The sequence below is a fragment of the Choloepus didactylus genome, chromosome 1, assembly GCF_015220235.1.
Source record: "Choloepus didactylus isolate mChoDid1 chromosome 1, mChoDid1.pri, whole genome shotgun sequence".
Lineage (NCBI taxonomy): Eukaryota > Metazoa > Chordata > Mammalia > Pilosa > Megalonychidae > Choloepus > Choloepus didactylus.
In genome coordinates this window covers 238,837,043-238,852,644 of record NC_051307.1, presented here as the reverse complement: position 1 = coordinate 238,852,644, position 15,602 = coordinate 238,837,043, and the positions used below count along the sequence as shown (strand labels likewise).

Here is a 15,602-nt window from a genome sequence, read left to right as displayed (position 1 = left end):
CTTTTGCCACATTTTTATTCAGCTTATTGATTAGATTTATAAGATTTGTTTGAACATCTTTAATTAGTTGTTTCAACTCCTGTATCTCATTTGAAGTGTAAGTTTGTTCTTTTGGCTGAGCCAAATCTTCGTTTTTCCTAGTGTGACTTACATTGTTTTTGTTTTCTATGCATCTGGTTTCCTTGATTACTCCAGTGAGATCTTCTCAGACCAGATGAGCCCAGGTCTCAGGAGGAGGATGTAGTCAGTATCAGATTTCCCTGACGATAAGACACAGTAGATTGTCAGACTTTCCTGTGAGGCCTTTAGACTCTGTGCTTTTCCTGTACTGCCCAGCAGGTGGCGCTTGTCCACCTGCAGCTCCCCACTAGTGTAAAGAGGTGCGGTACCCTTAATTCTCAGCAGACCTTGTCCCTACCAGGGACTGAGTGTGTCAGAAACCAAGCTTAAGCTGTTTCTGTCCCCCCCATCCCCCCAGGTCCTAGGGTCTGAATTCTCTGAGGGACGGCAGCCACTTGAGCTGGGTCTGCCCCTCCACCCCTTTCCTTAGGGAAGATATGCCCTTTAGGGAATTACCTCATTCACTTTACTTCTTCCTTTGTCTCTCTAACTATCTTAACTTCACCTTTGCCTTAGTCTGCACTGACAATTGAAAATGCTGGAGGCTTTTCTCTAATGAGCTACTTAGAATGAGAGGAAAAAAACAGGAAAAAAGCAAGAAATCCCCTTTTCAGAGCCAGTCCCCGGTGCCCTAGTTTTGCCAGTTGAGAGCTGGAATTGGAACCTGGTTCTATGTGCCCCTTTTCTTGGGACACAGCCCTTTTCCAGTATTCTGAGCTCAGGAGTGTCCAAAAGCCTCTTTTTTTATCTTCTTTATCCTTTTTTCCCCCCCATCAGCTCTGTCTCCTCTTTGCTGGGAGGGACATCAGGGTTCCTTTCCTGCATGCTCTGGGTTTACCTATGCTCCTCGCTTGTATTCAGTAGACGAAATTTGTTAATGAAAACAGCAGTTGGAGCTCATTTGAGCTACCTTCCCTTGCTTCCACCAGAGACTGCTTTCTTTTCTCACAGGGAAGTGTTCCAACTCAGCCTGCCATGCCAGTGGGGTAGGGTCACCAGTCTCTGCCATTTGGGGCTTTACTTACAGTTCTCTGCTGTGGTCCTGGCCCTTCCACCCATTCCAGGTGTATGATGTGTGTCCAGCCACGGATGTCCCCCAAACAGTTGTTCCTGACTGTTTACCAGTTGTTCTAGAGGACTAACCAAATTCCACACCTCCCTATGCTACCATGTTGCCCTCCCTCTCTAAATCTGTTTTTTTAATGTAATTTTATTGAGATACACTAACATACCATGCCGACCATCCAAAGTATACACTCAGTGGTTTACAGTATCATCACATAGTTATACATTTATCGCCATGGTCAGTTTTAGAGCATTTATATTACTTCAGGAAAAGAAATTAAAAAAAAAAAGAAAACCCCAAACATTCCATACTCCTTTATTCACCCCCCCCCCCATTGACCCCTAGTATTGTACTCTATTCAATTTTAAGACTTATAATAAAGGTAGGTTAATTAAGACAGTGTAGTATTGTCAGAGATAGATAAGGAGATCAGTGGAACAGAATAAAACATCCAGAAGTAGATCCATACAAACATGGGCAACTGACCTTTTTTTTTTTTTTTTTTTCCTACATAGCTATACAGTCATTATCAAAGATTAGGGCTACTGGATTACAGCTCAATAATTTATGGTATTTCCTTCTATTTGTTCTAATTCACTAGCAACTAAAAAGAAATATCTATGTAATGAGTCAGTAGTCATAATAATGTGTTAAATCCTAATTTCTTTGTACATCTCCTCCCTCTCATTTAATCATTCTCTGAGTCTTTGGAGCTATCTGGGCGGACCGTTTTAAGTTCTTTGGATTGGAAAGGGGTGTTGACATGGGCTAGAGGAATGAAACTGGTTGATGTTTTTGGAGAGACTAGTACTTCTGGGTTTCAGGGCTCATCTGGCATAGGAACAGTCTGGAGGCCTTAAAATTCTGAAAAAACAAACTTAGTAGGTAAAACATTTATAGAGTCTTAGATAGAGCCCACAGTATTCTTTAGGGTATTCAGGAATAGTGTTGGTTGGGGCTTGGCATACTGTGAAAATTTGCAGTATCTGGCTGAAGCTTGTATAAGAGTAACCTTCAGAGTGACCTCTCTATTTGAAATCCCTTAGCCACTGAAACTTTATTTTGTTCCATTTCTTCTCCCCTTTTTGGTCAAGAAGGCATTGTCAATCCCATGATGCTAGGGCCAGGATGATCCCTGGGAGTCATGTCCCACATTGCCAGGGAGATTTACACCCCGGGAGTCATGTCCCATTTAGTAGGGAGGGTAGTGAGTTTATTTGCAGAGCTGGCTGAGAGAGAGAGGTCACATCTGAGCAACAAAAGAGGTTTTCTGGGGTTAACTCTTAGGCATAGGTATAAGTAGGCTTAACTTTGCCATTGCAGAGTTAAATTTCATAAGGGCAAGCCTCTAGATCAAAGGCTTAACTTATTAAATTGGGAGTCCCTAATGCTTGAGAGAATATCAGGAATTCCTCAGGTGGGGAAGTTTAATAGTTCCACAGTACCTCAAGGGAACTTTGCAAATACTGTTTTATTTTCTGCCCCAAATACTCTGGGAATGTATTGGGGTATTACTTCAACCTGTACAGAATAACAAGATCTCATTCCCTATTCTAGGTTCCATGTAATTAGGCTGTTTAAATAAACTGTACTTATAGGTTAAATTAGATAGTGTGCTAGAGAAAATTTAAATTTTGCACCAAAGAAACATCTCTTCCTTTGGTCTCACACAGAAGTTGAAGTTTTAAAATACAAACAGTATCATCCTTTACCTGTATTCTGATTTACCGTAGCCCTAACCAGATCCATTTCATTCATATCTCTAATGAAATATGATCTCTTTTTCAGCTTCTTTGACAATTGCTATATGGAGTAATGCTGACTTTCAGAGCTGCAAAACTTCTAAATCTCAGATACCACTCAGATATCCAAAGTTCCAGGAAACTATCAGGTTATTCAAAGAGCACAGCATCTCAGAATTTAGAAATAACAGTTAAAACTCAGGAATAGATTGATTGCTATAAGAACTTACAATCTAGGAACCTTTACAATGAGCCTTATTGAACATTCTGTACTCCTTAATCATAGGTTGCCCAATCTCTGCCCACTTTCTATCCCCTCATAACCTATACTCTCAAATTCAGTTCTCAAAGTTTGCTAATTATAGTTTTTATCAGTGAGACCATATAATATTTTTCCTTTTATTTCCTGACTTCTTTCATACAACATAATGTCCTCAGGGTTCATTCACCTAGTAGGATGCTACATGACTTCATTCCTCCCTGCAGCTGTATATATACATGTACACAGTATCCTGTCATATGTATATACCATACTTTGCCATATATATACATGTATATAGTGTTCCGTCATATGTATACACCACAGTCAATGTACCCTATGCCACCTCCATCCTCTGCAAATTGTGAATATGCTGTCATAAACACCAGGGACACAAATACATCTGCTTTCAGTTTTTCCAAGTATGTACCTAATAATGGGGTTGCAGGATCATATGGCAGTCCTATACTTAGTCTCCTGTGGAACCACCACTCTGCCCTCCAGAGGGGCTGCACCATTCTACTTCCCTTTCAGCAGTTAATAGGTATATCTCTCCACATCTTCTTCAGAACTTGTATCTTTCTGTTTATTTTTAAAACAGTTTTATTCATATACCATACAATCCATCGTAAGTGTACAATCAGTGGCTCCTGGTATAATTACATAGTTATGCATTCACCAACACAATCTACATGAGAACATTTCCGGTTCTTCCACAAAAAAAGAATAGGAAAAGAAAAAAAGAAAAAAAAAAGAGAAACCACAACATAAAGAATCCCATACCCCGCCCTCTTATTGAAATTTGGCTTTGGTAAACTGCCTTTGTTACAATTAATGAAAGATCACTACAATGTTACTGTTAAACATAGTCCCTAGTTTGCATTAATTGTATGTTTTCCCATATACCATTCCATTTGTAACACCTTGCAGTGGTGACATTCATTTGTTTCTGCCTCATGTAAAAGCTAGAATTCTTACATTTGTACATTTGATCACCATCATTGTCCACTCTAGGTTTTGCTAAATTATATACTCCCAGTTTTTATCCCCTGTCTTTTGTTCAGGTGTCTTTAAGTGCCCCTAGCCTTCCTCTTTCAACCATACTCTCACTCAGCTTTGTTAATTTTGCTTAAAATATTGTGCTACAATCTCACAGTATTGGGCTATCAATTTCTGAATCTTTACAGTCAATTCTGTTGAACATTCTGTACTTCTTCGGTATCAAATGCCTAATCTCTCCCCCCCTTTTATATTCTGATAACCTGTGTTCTTAGCTTTAACTCTCAGGGTTTGCTCATTATAGTTAGTTCATATTAGTGAGACCATACAGTATTTGTCCTTTTGTTTCTGGCTTATTTCACTCAATGTGTCATCCACCTTTTTGCATTTGTCATGACTTTATTCTGTCTTACAGTTGCATAATATTCCATCTATGTATATACTAGTTTATCCACTCATCTGCTGATGGACATTTAGGCTGTTTCCTGCTGGAGGTGGGCTCAAATTGTCTGTCTTTTAGCTCCTGTGATCTGAATTCTCTAACTAACAGTCACCTTCAACCTCCTTTACCATGTCTTCTATTTAACTCTACAGTTACACCAACACAGTGAATTCAGGCCATATGAAGGCTTGGGAAATTCAAGACCCCAGTATGAGGAGAGAGAGCTGGGTTCAAACCTGGATCCTTCTACTAGTTCTGTGACCCTGGAAAAGTCATTGTGCCTCTTGGGCCTTCCCAGTTTCCCCACTTGAACCATGATGATCATTCTAACAGGCACTTCCTAGGGACTTTAGCAGATATATATGCAATAGTCTCTATAAAACTTGTGGGATGGTGTCACAGGTACCTATTACATGAACTTAGAGATGGAAGATATTATAAGAAAGAATGGGAAGCAGCAGGGAGTTCAGATCAAAATAGAACTGGTTTCTGGTGATGTGATCTTGGGAACGTAACTTCCCTTCTTGTCTTTGTTTCCCAATCTACAACAAGGTGGCCTTTAAATTCAATGAAAATCAATTAAAAAAAAGCAAATATATCCTCTGGCATAAAACCCTTCAATGCCTACCCTTTATATTTAGAGTCCGATTAAGTACCTCATTTTAGTTTGTGTGGTGGACAACTTTTAAATGGCTTCCAAGGATCTCTGCCTCCTTATATACATATCCTTTTCTAATCTCCTCTTCTTGGGTACGAACTGAAATTAATGAATGTCCCCTAATAAATAGAATATGGCCAAAGAGATGATATATCACTTCCAAGATTTATAAATCAAACGTCTGTGACTTCTGTTTTGCTTTCTTTCTCCCCTCCCCTCTCTTTTCTTCTTTCCTCTCCTCTCTTATCCCTCACACTGGGAAACAAGCTACAATGTTATCACTTCCCTTTGCAGAGGCCCCTATTGGAAGAATCAGAGGGAGGGTCTGAAAAACAGACAAAAAGTGACTCAGACCCTCTATCCAAACTGAATCCTGCCAATAACGCATGAGTGACTTCGGAAGCAGATTCTTTACCAGTTGGACAAATTGAGACCACAACCTTAGCCTTGGGAGAGACCTTGGAGCAAAATAAGATTGCTAAGCCTTGCCTAAATGCCTTGTTCACAGAAACTGTTACATAATCAACATGTTATTTAAAAAATAATGATAATAAAAATACATAAGTAGTAGTCACCACCTGTGCTGGGCCTTGCCCCCTACCTTCTTTCCTTGGTGGGTGGGTGGGGGGAGCTGCTCCTCAGCCCCCTGTTCCCTGCAGGCTGGAAAAGTTACAGGTCTCTTAAGCAGCCCCTTTTCCCCTCTGCCGGGAACATGTTTGAGACAGGCTGGGTTCTTCTTTTTGTAGGTTCAAACTGTTATGTGTTTGAATTAGAGGCTAGTCTCTGCTTTTGGTAGGTTGAAACTTCTGATATCCCAGCCCCTGGGGTCTTAATTCTCCGAATGAGAGCCCCTATTAGTGCTGGGCTCTGTTCCCCCCACCCCTCACCTCTTTCTTGGGGAGAATGTGCACTTCAGGGAATTAACAGTTTTCTCCTTCACCTGATTAGTTACTTTTGTCTCTCAGGATTACTTAGGTCCATTTGCCTTGGGCAGAACTGAAAACTGAGAATGTTTGCTGTTTCTTTAATGGGCTGCTAAAAAGTAAAAAAAAAAAATTATTTTCAAATCCAGTCCCTAGCCCCTCAGGTTCACCAGTCAAAAGCCAGAGTTGGTACCTGGCTCTTTTTGTCCCTTTTCTTGAGGCACGGTCCTTTTCCAGTATTTGGAGCTCAGCCAACTCCAAAAACCTGTTTTTTTTTTGGCCCCTCCTCCTCACTGCTGGGGCAAGACCTCCTGCTTTTGGTTTTTGCGCTGTAGATTTTTCTGTGCTTGGAGCTTGTATTCAGCAGTCCGAATTTGTTAAGTCTGCAATTGGAGCTTGGTTGAGCTTTCCTTCCCCAGCTCCTAGTAGAGAGGGCTTCTGTTTCCCATAGGGAAGAGCACAGTTCTGTGCTGTGATCTCGGCCCTTCCATTCCAGACTGGTGTACAATGTGCATCTGGTCATGAAGGTTCCCTGAACAGTTGTTCCAGACAGTTCCTGGCTATTTACTAGCTGCCCTAGAGGACAAACTAAATCCTACACTTGCCTATGCTGCCATGTTGCCCTGCCCTCTTAAATCTGTTTTTGCTACATATCTTTGAGGAAGTCTGATGCCTGAGCCTTGCAGTTTGGGGCTCTCTTTGAAGTCTTGCATTCTGAGAGCTACAGGCAGATATGAAGGATAACTGGCTTTACACCCCTACAACTTGTTGAATGATGGTTGTCCTTAAAAGGGAATTTATCTTTTAAAAGTGTATGTGTGAGGGGAAGAAGTGAAAGAAGAATATAAATGAGGGGCAAAAATAGAAGATTAACTTGAATTTCTGTTCCCTGGTTTGCTAGCTTGATTGCATTCTCCTGGCCAGTGAGTGATATAATAGCTTGGGTTCAGTGGGTTTACTGGGCGATTGATTTTTCTTAACATGATCCCAAGCATCTGATTATAAGAGAAGATCCTAGAGATCCTGGATGATCATTTTGGTTAGCTTTTTTCCCTTTCCGGATAAATATTTGAGGGTGCTGATATGTTTTGGTAATGATGGCTTATCAAGAGGTTGTATGTGGAAATTACACTCTTGTCTTGTATGCTGTTCTCCAGAATAACAATAATTTAGAACTATTTCTGGAAAAAGCTTGACTTTATGGACTTAGAAAGGATTTGTTTGTTTGTTTTAGAATTTGTCCAATTCCTTTTCCTTAAATTTTCTCTTCATAACAAGCCTTTGAACATTCTTTAAGTGTCCTTTGTTGAGAGTCACTTGCCTTTACAAGTGTACCAAATGAGTAATGTGTGAAAGCTTTGCTCCTCTGTGATAAAACTCATGAAAGGGGAGCTCGGTACCTTTAGCACATGTGCCCTGCATGTTAAGTACTTACTCAGTGCCTGACTCCTCAAGGCAGCACAATAGATTGTAAGAGGGAGAGTCCTGGGCACTGAAGAATCCTTTATGGGAATTGTTTTCTTCACTCAGGTTTGTAGATATTTGGCCATACCTGCATGTCACATTCTTGCAAACTCTGTAATTGCATCCTTCCAGGCTTTCTGGACCTCTGCCTTTCTTTACCTGCACTAAGAGACCTCAAAAATTGGGAGAATATGATAAAAGGGTTGTATAGAAATGTGACGTGTGTCTGATTAGTTTTCCTCTTCTGTAGTGAATAATTAGATTCTGTTTAACAAATTTAGAAAAATGTTCAGACAGATTCACTACCACATTGGTGACAAATATTGTGGTTCTCTTATTAATTGAAAAATGAATGTATAATTCTTTTTCATTATGTATCTTATTTTTATCACTTTTCTAAAATACGAAATATGCAGGAATTCCTTTGTAAAATTATAAATAGAAGCCTCATTAGAATTTCAAGCTTCTCTCCACTCCTGGTTTTAAAGGAAATTTTGTTTTTAAATTAATTAATTGTGGAAAAATGTGGGTTGGACAATATGATTAGGTGGCACCATTTGTAATTTTAAATCAGATTCTCTGACTTTCACTAGAGTTTTTGAATCAATGTTATATATATTTCTATTTTACTGTATACAAGTAGCAATGTTCAGTAATGTAGAAATAATGGACATAGAGATGTGGTAGATTTTAAGGTACTGTAAACTGTTTCTTTTTTGTTTGTTTTTCATTTCTGTTTTCCTTTTTAGAACAGGAAGATAATAAAATAAAATTTTCAGATATGACCTTGGCAACAAACCACTTCCCTCAGCCAAAGCTGGACTCCCCAGGGAAGTCAGAGCATGATAGAGCAGATGATTCTTCCACTTGTACTGAAATTCAAGAAGAAACTCTTTCTCCCCCAGAATCAGGTTCATGTAATAGGTAAGAGACCTGAAATAGTTGATTATGTTAAATTTCTTTCCTTTGCACACAAAGGAAAATAGCTTTCAGGCACGGTGCAGTCCCCCCATCTTCTTCCATTTCATTCTCTTTTTACTGCTGTATAATCATCACAGTGATAGCAGGGCAGAATTTGGGAGTGTATGCACAGTGCCCATGGAGTGCTTTGCCTTCTGCTCTGTAACATTTATATAGGTGTTTTTCCTAAAGTTGGAAAAGAAAGCATGATAGTGAAATTTTTGTCAATACAATGAGTGAAGGAGGTAAAGACAACTATACTGGAAAATAGAGATAACCAGAAAGATGGTATATAAGAGAGCAAAGCAAAACAGAAAACTTTAACTGAATGAGTGGAATAGATGGGGAAAGCTTTAAAAATTGGAGATTTTGGGGTATGTCATGATTTTTTAAAAAAAGGTGATGTGATAAGTATATATCATTAATTCATGTTATGTGTGTATATTGTATTATATCATAAACATTACTCATGTTTGTACCTCTTTATTTTTAATGTGCTTAGTGTTCTCTTATGTTTCTGAACTGCAATTGACGAGACCCTTCACTTCCTGTTAGATATCTACATTTTCTCCAGTGTTCTGTTTATGTATCTAATGCTATGGTAAAGATATTCCCGAATAGAGCCTTTTGCTTGGGTTGTTTATTTCCTTAACTTTAACATCATTTTGACCCTGGTGGGTGATGATGTTGCTTTCTGAATGATTTCCACCAATTTTAAATGCTATCAGCAGCATATGAATGTGATTGTATCTTAGAAGTCACTTGCCTACTAACTTTTTCAACAGCTTTTTGAGATGTAATTCACATACCATACAATTCATCCACTTAAGTGTACAACTCATTGGTTTTTAGTATAGTCACACAAGTTGTACAACCATCACTGCAATCAATTTTAGAACATTTTCATCACCCTGGAAAGAAATCCCATACCATTATCAGTCACTTCCCATTTCTTCTCAACTTCACGAACCCCTGGCAATCACCAGTCTGTGTACTGTCTCTATAGCTTTATCTATTCTGGATCATTCCTATAAATGGACTCATGCAATGTAGTCTTTTGTGACTGGCTTCTTTCGCTTAGCATATTGTTTTCAATGTTAATCTGTGTTGTAACGAATGTCAGTACTACAGTCCGTTTCATTGCTGAAAAATATTCCATGCATGGATGTGCCACATTTTATTTATTCATTAATTGATGGACATTTGGGTTGTTTCTAATTGCACTTTTAATAAGAAAAAAAATCGATTTGCTTGCACACTTTGGAAGCTTAGCTCCAGTGACCATATTATTTAAGGATTTGCCTGTTTGTTTTGAGGCCGTGGGCAGTATCTCCTTTGTTTCTCATGTCTCAAGTATAAATCAGAAGTGTTATCTACATTGTTAATATTAAATGTAATGATTTTTAAAATTTTAATTTTAATTTTATTTGTATTCTTTTTTATCCCAGTTTCATTTGCCCTGTTACTTGGTCAGTCTTAAGATTTTTAAGTATAAAAGGTTGATGCTTTGCCTTCCTTAAGACTTAGAAACCTAAGATTAAAAGAAGAGTGAGAATAAAGTAGTGAGCCTTAACTAATGATATTTGATTTGATACTGGGACAGATCATTTGGCACCTGATTCAAGAGTAGAGTGTTACAGAGCAAGCAGACCACAGAAAGCAGCTATGGTGTAGCAGGATAATTAGTAGGTTTAGAGTTGAATGGCTTGGGGACAAGTTCTGGTGGGTGATTTTGGATTTACGTTTTTGAAGCTTGTTTCCGTATCTATGAAAATAAGATAAAAATATCTTATATCTCAGATTTGTTGAGATGATGCAATGAGATAATAAATATTAGTCTTAGATAAATATGTGGTTATTGTTTTATAAAGTCCAAATCAATTAAATTTTCTTCAGTAATATTGGAAAACTTAGGACTGAATGGTGGGACGTTTCAGAAATGCTTTCACAAGCAGTTTCCTCCTCTCTGCCTTTTTTTTTTTTTTTAATTAAATTCAGTTTTATTGAGATATATTCACATACAATCATCCATGGTATACAGTCAACATGGTGTACATTGTACCAACATATAGCTGTGCATTCTCCATCCCAATCTAATTTTGAACCTTTTCCTTATGCCAGAAAGAATAAGAATAAAAAATAAAAGTGAAAAAGAACACCCAAATCATCCCCCCCATCCCACGCTATTTTTCATTTAGTTTTTGTCCCCATTTCTATACTCATCCATCCATACACTGGATAAAGGTAGTGTGATCCACAAGATTTTCACAATCACAGTCACCCCTTGTAAGCTACATTGTTATACAATTGTCTTCAAGAGTGTATATAAATCACTTTTGATGTTATGTGGCTTAACTTTTTTTTTTTAAATCTTCATTTTACTGAGATATATTCACATACCACGCAGTAATACAAAACAAATCATACTTTCGATTCTTCACAGTACCATTACGTAGTTATACATTCATCACCTAAATCAATCCCTGACACCTTCATTAGCACACACACAAAAATAACAAGAATAATAATTAAAGTGAAAAAGAGCAATTAAAGTAAAAAAGAACACTGGGTACCTTTGTCTGTTTGTTTGTTTGTTTGTTTCCTTCCCCTATTTTTCTACTCGTCCATCCATAAACTAGACAAAGGGGAGTGTGGTCCTTATGGCTTTCCCAATCCCATTGTCACCCCTCATAAGCTACATTTTTATACAATTGTCTTCGAGATTCATGGGTTTTGGGTTGTAGTTTGATAGTTTCAGGTATCTATCACCAGCTACCCCAGTTCATCAGAACCTAAAAAGGGTTGCCTAAATTGTGCGTAAGAGTGCCCACCAGAGTGACCTCTTGGCACCTTTTGGAATCTCTCCGCCACTGAAGCTTATTTCATTTCCTTTCACATCCCCCTTTTGGTTAAGAAGATGTTCTCCATCCCAGGATGCTGTGTCTACATTCCTCCCCAGGAGTCATATTCCACGTTGCCAGGGCGATTCACTCCCTTGGGTGTCTGATCCCACGTAGAGGGGAGGGCAGTGATTTCACCTTTTAAGTTGGCTTAGCTAGAGAGAGAGGGCCACATCCGAGCAACAAAGAGACATGCAGGAGGAGGCTCTTAGGCACAATTATAGGGAGGCCTAGCCTCTCCCTTGCAGCAACAGTCTTCCCAAGGGTAAATCCTGTGGTAGAGGACTCAACCCATCAAACCACGAGTCCCCTATGTCTGGTCATGTTAGCAACCATCGAGGTGGGGTAGGCCAATACCCCTGCATTCTCCACAGGCTCCTCAAGGGGGCTCTACATATTTTTCCCTTGTTTTTTTTTTTAAATCAACTGTATGAAAAATAAAAAATTAAAAATAATTAAAAAAAAACATTCAATAAAAAAACATTTCAAAGAGACCATAACAAGGAAGTAAGAAAAAGACAACTAACCTAAGATAACTACTTTACTTCCAACATGTTCCTACTCTACCCCAAGAAAGTTACCTAATATAGCAACATTTCTGTGAACTTGTTCCTATTATACCCATCAGAGATTAACAGACCATAGTCATTCCTGGGCATTCCCAGAACGTTAAATTTACCCACGATAGCTTATCTGCTCTTCTTGGATTATTGTTCCCCCTTCCTTAATTGCTCTCTATTGCTAGTTCCCCTACATTCTACAGTATAAACCATTTGTTTTACATTTTTCAAAGTTCACATTAGTGGTAGCATATAATATTTTCTCTTTTTGTGCCTGGCTTATTTCGCTCAGCATTATGTCTTCAAGGTTCATCCATGTCATATGTTTCACGAAGTCGTTCCTTCTTACTGCCGCGTAGTATTCCATCATGTGTATATACCACATTTTATTTATCCACTCATCTGTTGAAGGACATTTGGGTTGTTTCCATCCTTGGCAATTGTGAATAATGCTGCTATGAACATTGGAGTGCAGATATCTGTTCGTGTCACTGCTTTCCGATCTTCCGGGTATATACCGAGAAGTGCAGTCGCTGGATCTATATCTAGTTTTCTAAGGAACTGCCAGACTGACTTCCAGAGTGGCTGAACCATTACACAGTCCCACCAACAATGAATAAGAGTTCCAATTTCTCCACATCCCCTCCAGCATTTGTAGTTTCCTGTTTGTTTAATGGCAGCCATTCTAATCGGTGTGAGATGGTATCTCATTGTGGTCTTAATTTGCATCTCTCTAATAGCTAGTGAAGCTGAACATTTTTTCATGTGTTTCTTGGCCATTTGTATTTCCTCTTCAGAGAACTGTCTTTTCATATCTTTTGCCCATTTTATAATTGGGCTGTCTGTACTATTGTCATTGACTTGTAGGATTTCTTTATATATACAAGATATCAGTCTTTTATCAGTTACATGGTTTCCAAAAAATTTTTCCCATTGAGTTGGCTGCCTCTTTACCTTTTTGAGAAATTCCTTTGAGGTACAGAAACTTCTAAGCTTGAGGAGTTCCCATTGATCTATTTTTTCTTTTGTTGCTTGTGCTTTGGGTGTAAAGTCTAGGAAGTGTCCACCTAATACAAGGTCTTGAAGATGTTTTCCTACATTATCTTCTAGGAGTTTTATGGTACTTTCTTTTATATTGAGATCTTTGGTCCATTTTGAGTTAATTTTTGTGTAGGGGGTGAGGTAGGGGTCCTCTTTCATTCTTTTGGATATGGATATCCAACTCTCCCAGTCCCATTTGTTGAAAAGACCATTATGACCCAGTTCATTGACTTTGGGGGCCTTATCAAAGATCAGTCAGCCATAGATCTGGGGGTCTATCTCCGAATTCTCAATTCGATTCCATTGATCTATATGTCTATCTTTGTGCCAGTACCATGCTGTTTTGACAACTGTGGCTTTATAATAAGCTTCAAAGTCAGGGAGTGTTAAGTCCTCCCACTTGGTTTTTCTTTTTTACAGTGTCTTTAGCAATTCGAGGCATCTTCCCTTTCCAAAGAAATTTGATAACTAGCTTTCCCAAGTCTGCAAAGTAGGTTGTTGGAATTTTGATTGGGATTGCATTGAATCTGTAGATGAGTTTGGGTAGAATTGACATCTTAATGACATTTAGCCTTCCTATCCATGAACATGGAATATTTTTCCATCTTTTAAGATCCCCTTCTATTTCTTTTAGTAGAGTTATGTAGTTTTCTTTATTGTATAGGTCTTTTACATCTTTGGTTAAGTTTATTCCTAGGTACTTGATTTTTTTAGTTGGTATTGAAAATGGTATCTTTTTCTTGAGTGTCTCTTCAGTTTCTTCATTTCTAGCATATAGAAACATTACTGACTTATGTGCATTAATCTTGTATCCCGCTACTTTGCTAAATTTGTTTATTAGCTCTAGTAGCTATATCGTCGATTTCTCAGGGTTTTGCAGATATAAGATCATATCATCTGCAAACAATGACAGTTTTACTTCTTCTTTTCCAATTTGGATGCCTTTTATTTCTTTGTCTTGCCGGATTGCCCTGGCTAGCACTTCCAGCACAATGTTGAATAACAGTGGTGACAGCGGGCATCCTTGTCTTGTTCCTGATCTTAGGGGGAAGGTTTTCAGTCTCTCACCATTGAGTACTATGCTGGCTGTGGGTTTTTCATATATGCTCTTTATCATATTGAGGAAGTTTCCTTCAATTCCTACCTTTTGAAGTGTTTTTATCAAAAAGGGATGTTGGATTTTGTCAAATGCTTTTTCAGCATCTATTGAGATGATCAATTGATTTTTCCCTTTCGAGTTTTTAATGTGTTGTAATACATTGATTGATTTTCTTATGTTGAACCATCCTTGCATGCCTGCAATGAACCCCACTTGGTCATGGTGTATGATTTTTTTAATGTGTCTTTGGATTCGATTTGCAAGTATTTTGTTGAGGATTTTTGCATCTATATTCATTAGGGAGATTGGCCGGTAGTTTTCCTTTTTTGTAGCATCTTTGCCTGGTTTTGGTATTAGATTGATGTTAGCTTCATAAAATGAGTTAGGTACTGTTCCACTTTCTTCAATGTTTTGAAAGAGTTTGAGTAAGATTGGTGTCAGTTCTTTCTGGAAAGTTTGGTAGAATTCCCCTGTGAAGCCATCTGGCCCTGGGCATTTATTTCCGGGAAGATTTTTGATGACTGATTGGATCTCTTTGCTTGTGATGGGTTGGTTGAGGTCTTCTATTTCTTCTCTGGTCAGTCTAGGTTGTTCATATGTTTCCAGGAAATTGTCCATTTCGTCTACATTATCCAGTTTGTTGCCATACAGTTGTTCATAGTATCCTCTTATAGTTTTTTTAATTTCTTCGGGATCTCCAGTTATGTCACCTTTTTCATTCATTATTTTGTTTATATGGGTCGTCTCTCTTTTTGATTTTGTCAGTCTAGCTAGGGGCTTGTCAATCTTGTTGATCTTCTCAAAGAACCAACTTTTGGTGATATTTATCTTCTCTATTGTTTTTTTGTTCTCTATGTCATTTATTTCTGCTTTAATCCTTGTTATTTCTTTTCTTGTACTTGGTTTAGGATTGGTTTGCTGTTCATTTTCTAGCTTCTTCAGTTGATCCATTAGTTCTTTGATTTGGCTCTTTCTTCCTTTTTAATATATGTGTTTAGTGCTATAAATTTCCCCCTCAGTACTACTTTTGCTGTATCCCATAGGTTTTGATATGTTGTGTTCTCATTTTCATTCGTCTCTATGTATTTAGCAATTTCTCTTGCTATTTCTTCTTTAACCCACTGATTGTTTAGGAGTGTGTTGTTCAACCTCCAGGTATTTGTGAATTTTCTAAGTCTCTGATGGTTATTGACTTCTAATTGTATTCCATTGTGGTCAGAGAATGTGCTTTGAATAATTTTAATCTTTTTAAATTTATTGAGGCTTGTTTTATGTCCCAGCTTATGATCTATTCTGGAGAAAGTTCCGTGAGCACTGAGAAGTATGTGTATCCTGGTGATTTGGGATGTAATGTTCTATATATGTCTGT

General features: G+C 38.2%; 1 protein-coding gene across 6 annotated transcripts in view; it reads left to right on the top strand.

Moving 5' to 3' along the window:
• The window catches only part of RAD18 (RAD18 E3 ubiquitin protein ligase), a 137,543-nt gene that overhangs the window by 84,137 nt on the left and 37,804 nt on the right, over positions 1–15,602 (top strand). For all 6 annotated transcript variants that reach the window (XM_037800899.1, XM_037800898.1, XM_037800897.1 and 3 more), the window contains one exon: positions 8,423–8,597. In XM_037800899.1, coding sequence (XP_037656827.1) covers positions 8,423–8,597 — 175 coding nt within the window. The remainder of the gene's footprint in view (positions 1–8,422; positions 8,598–15,602) is intronic.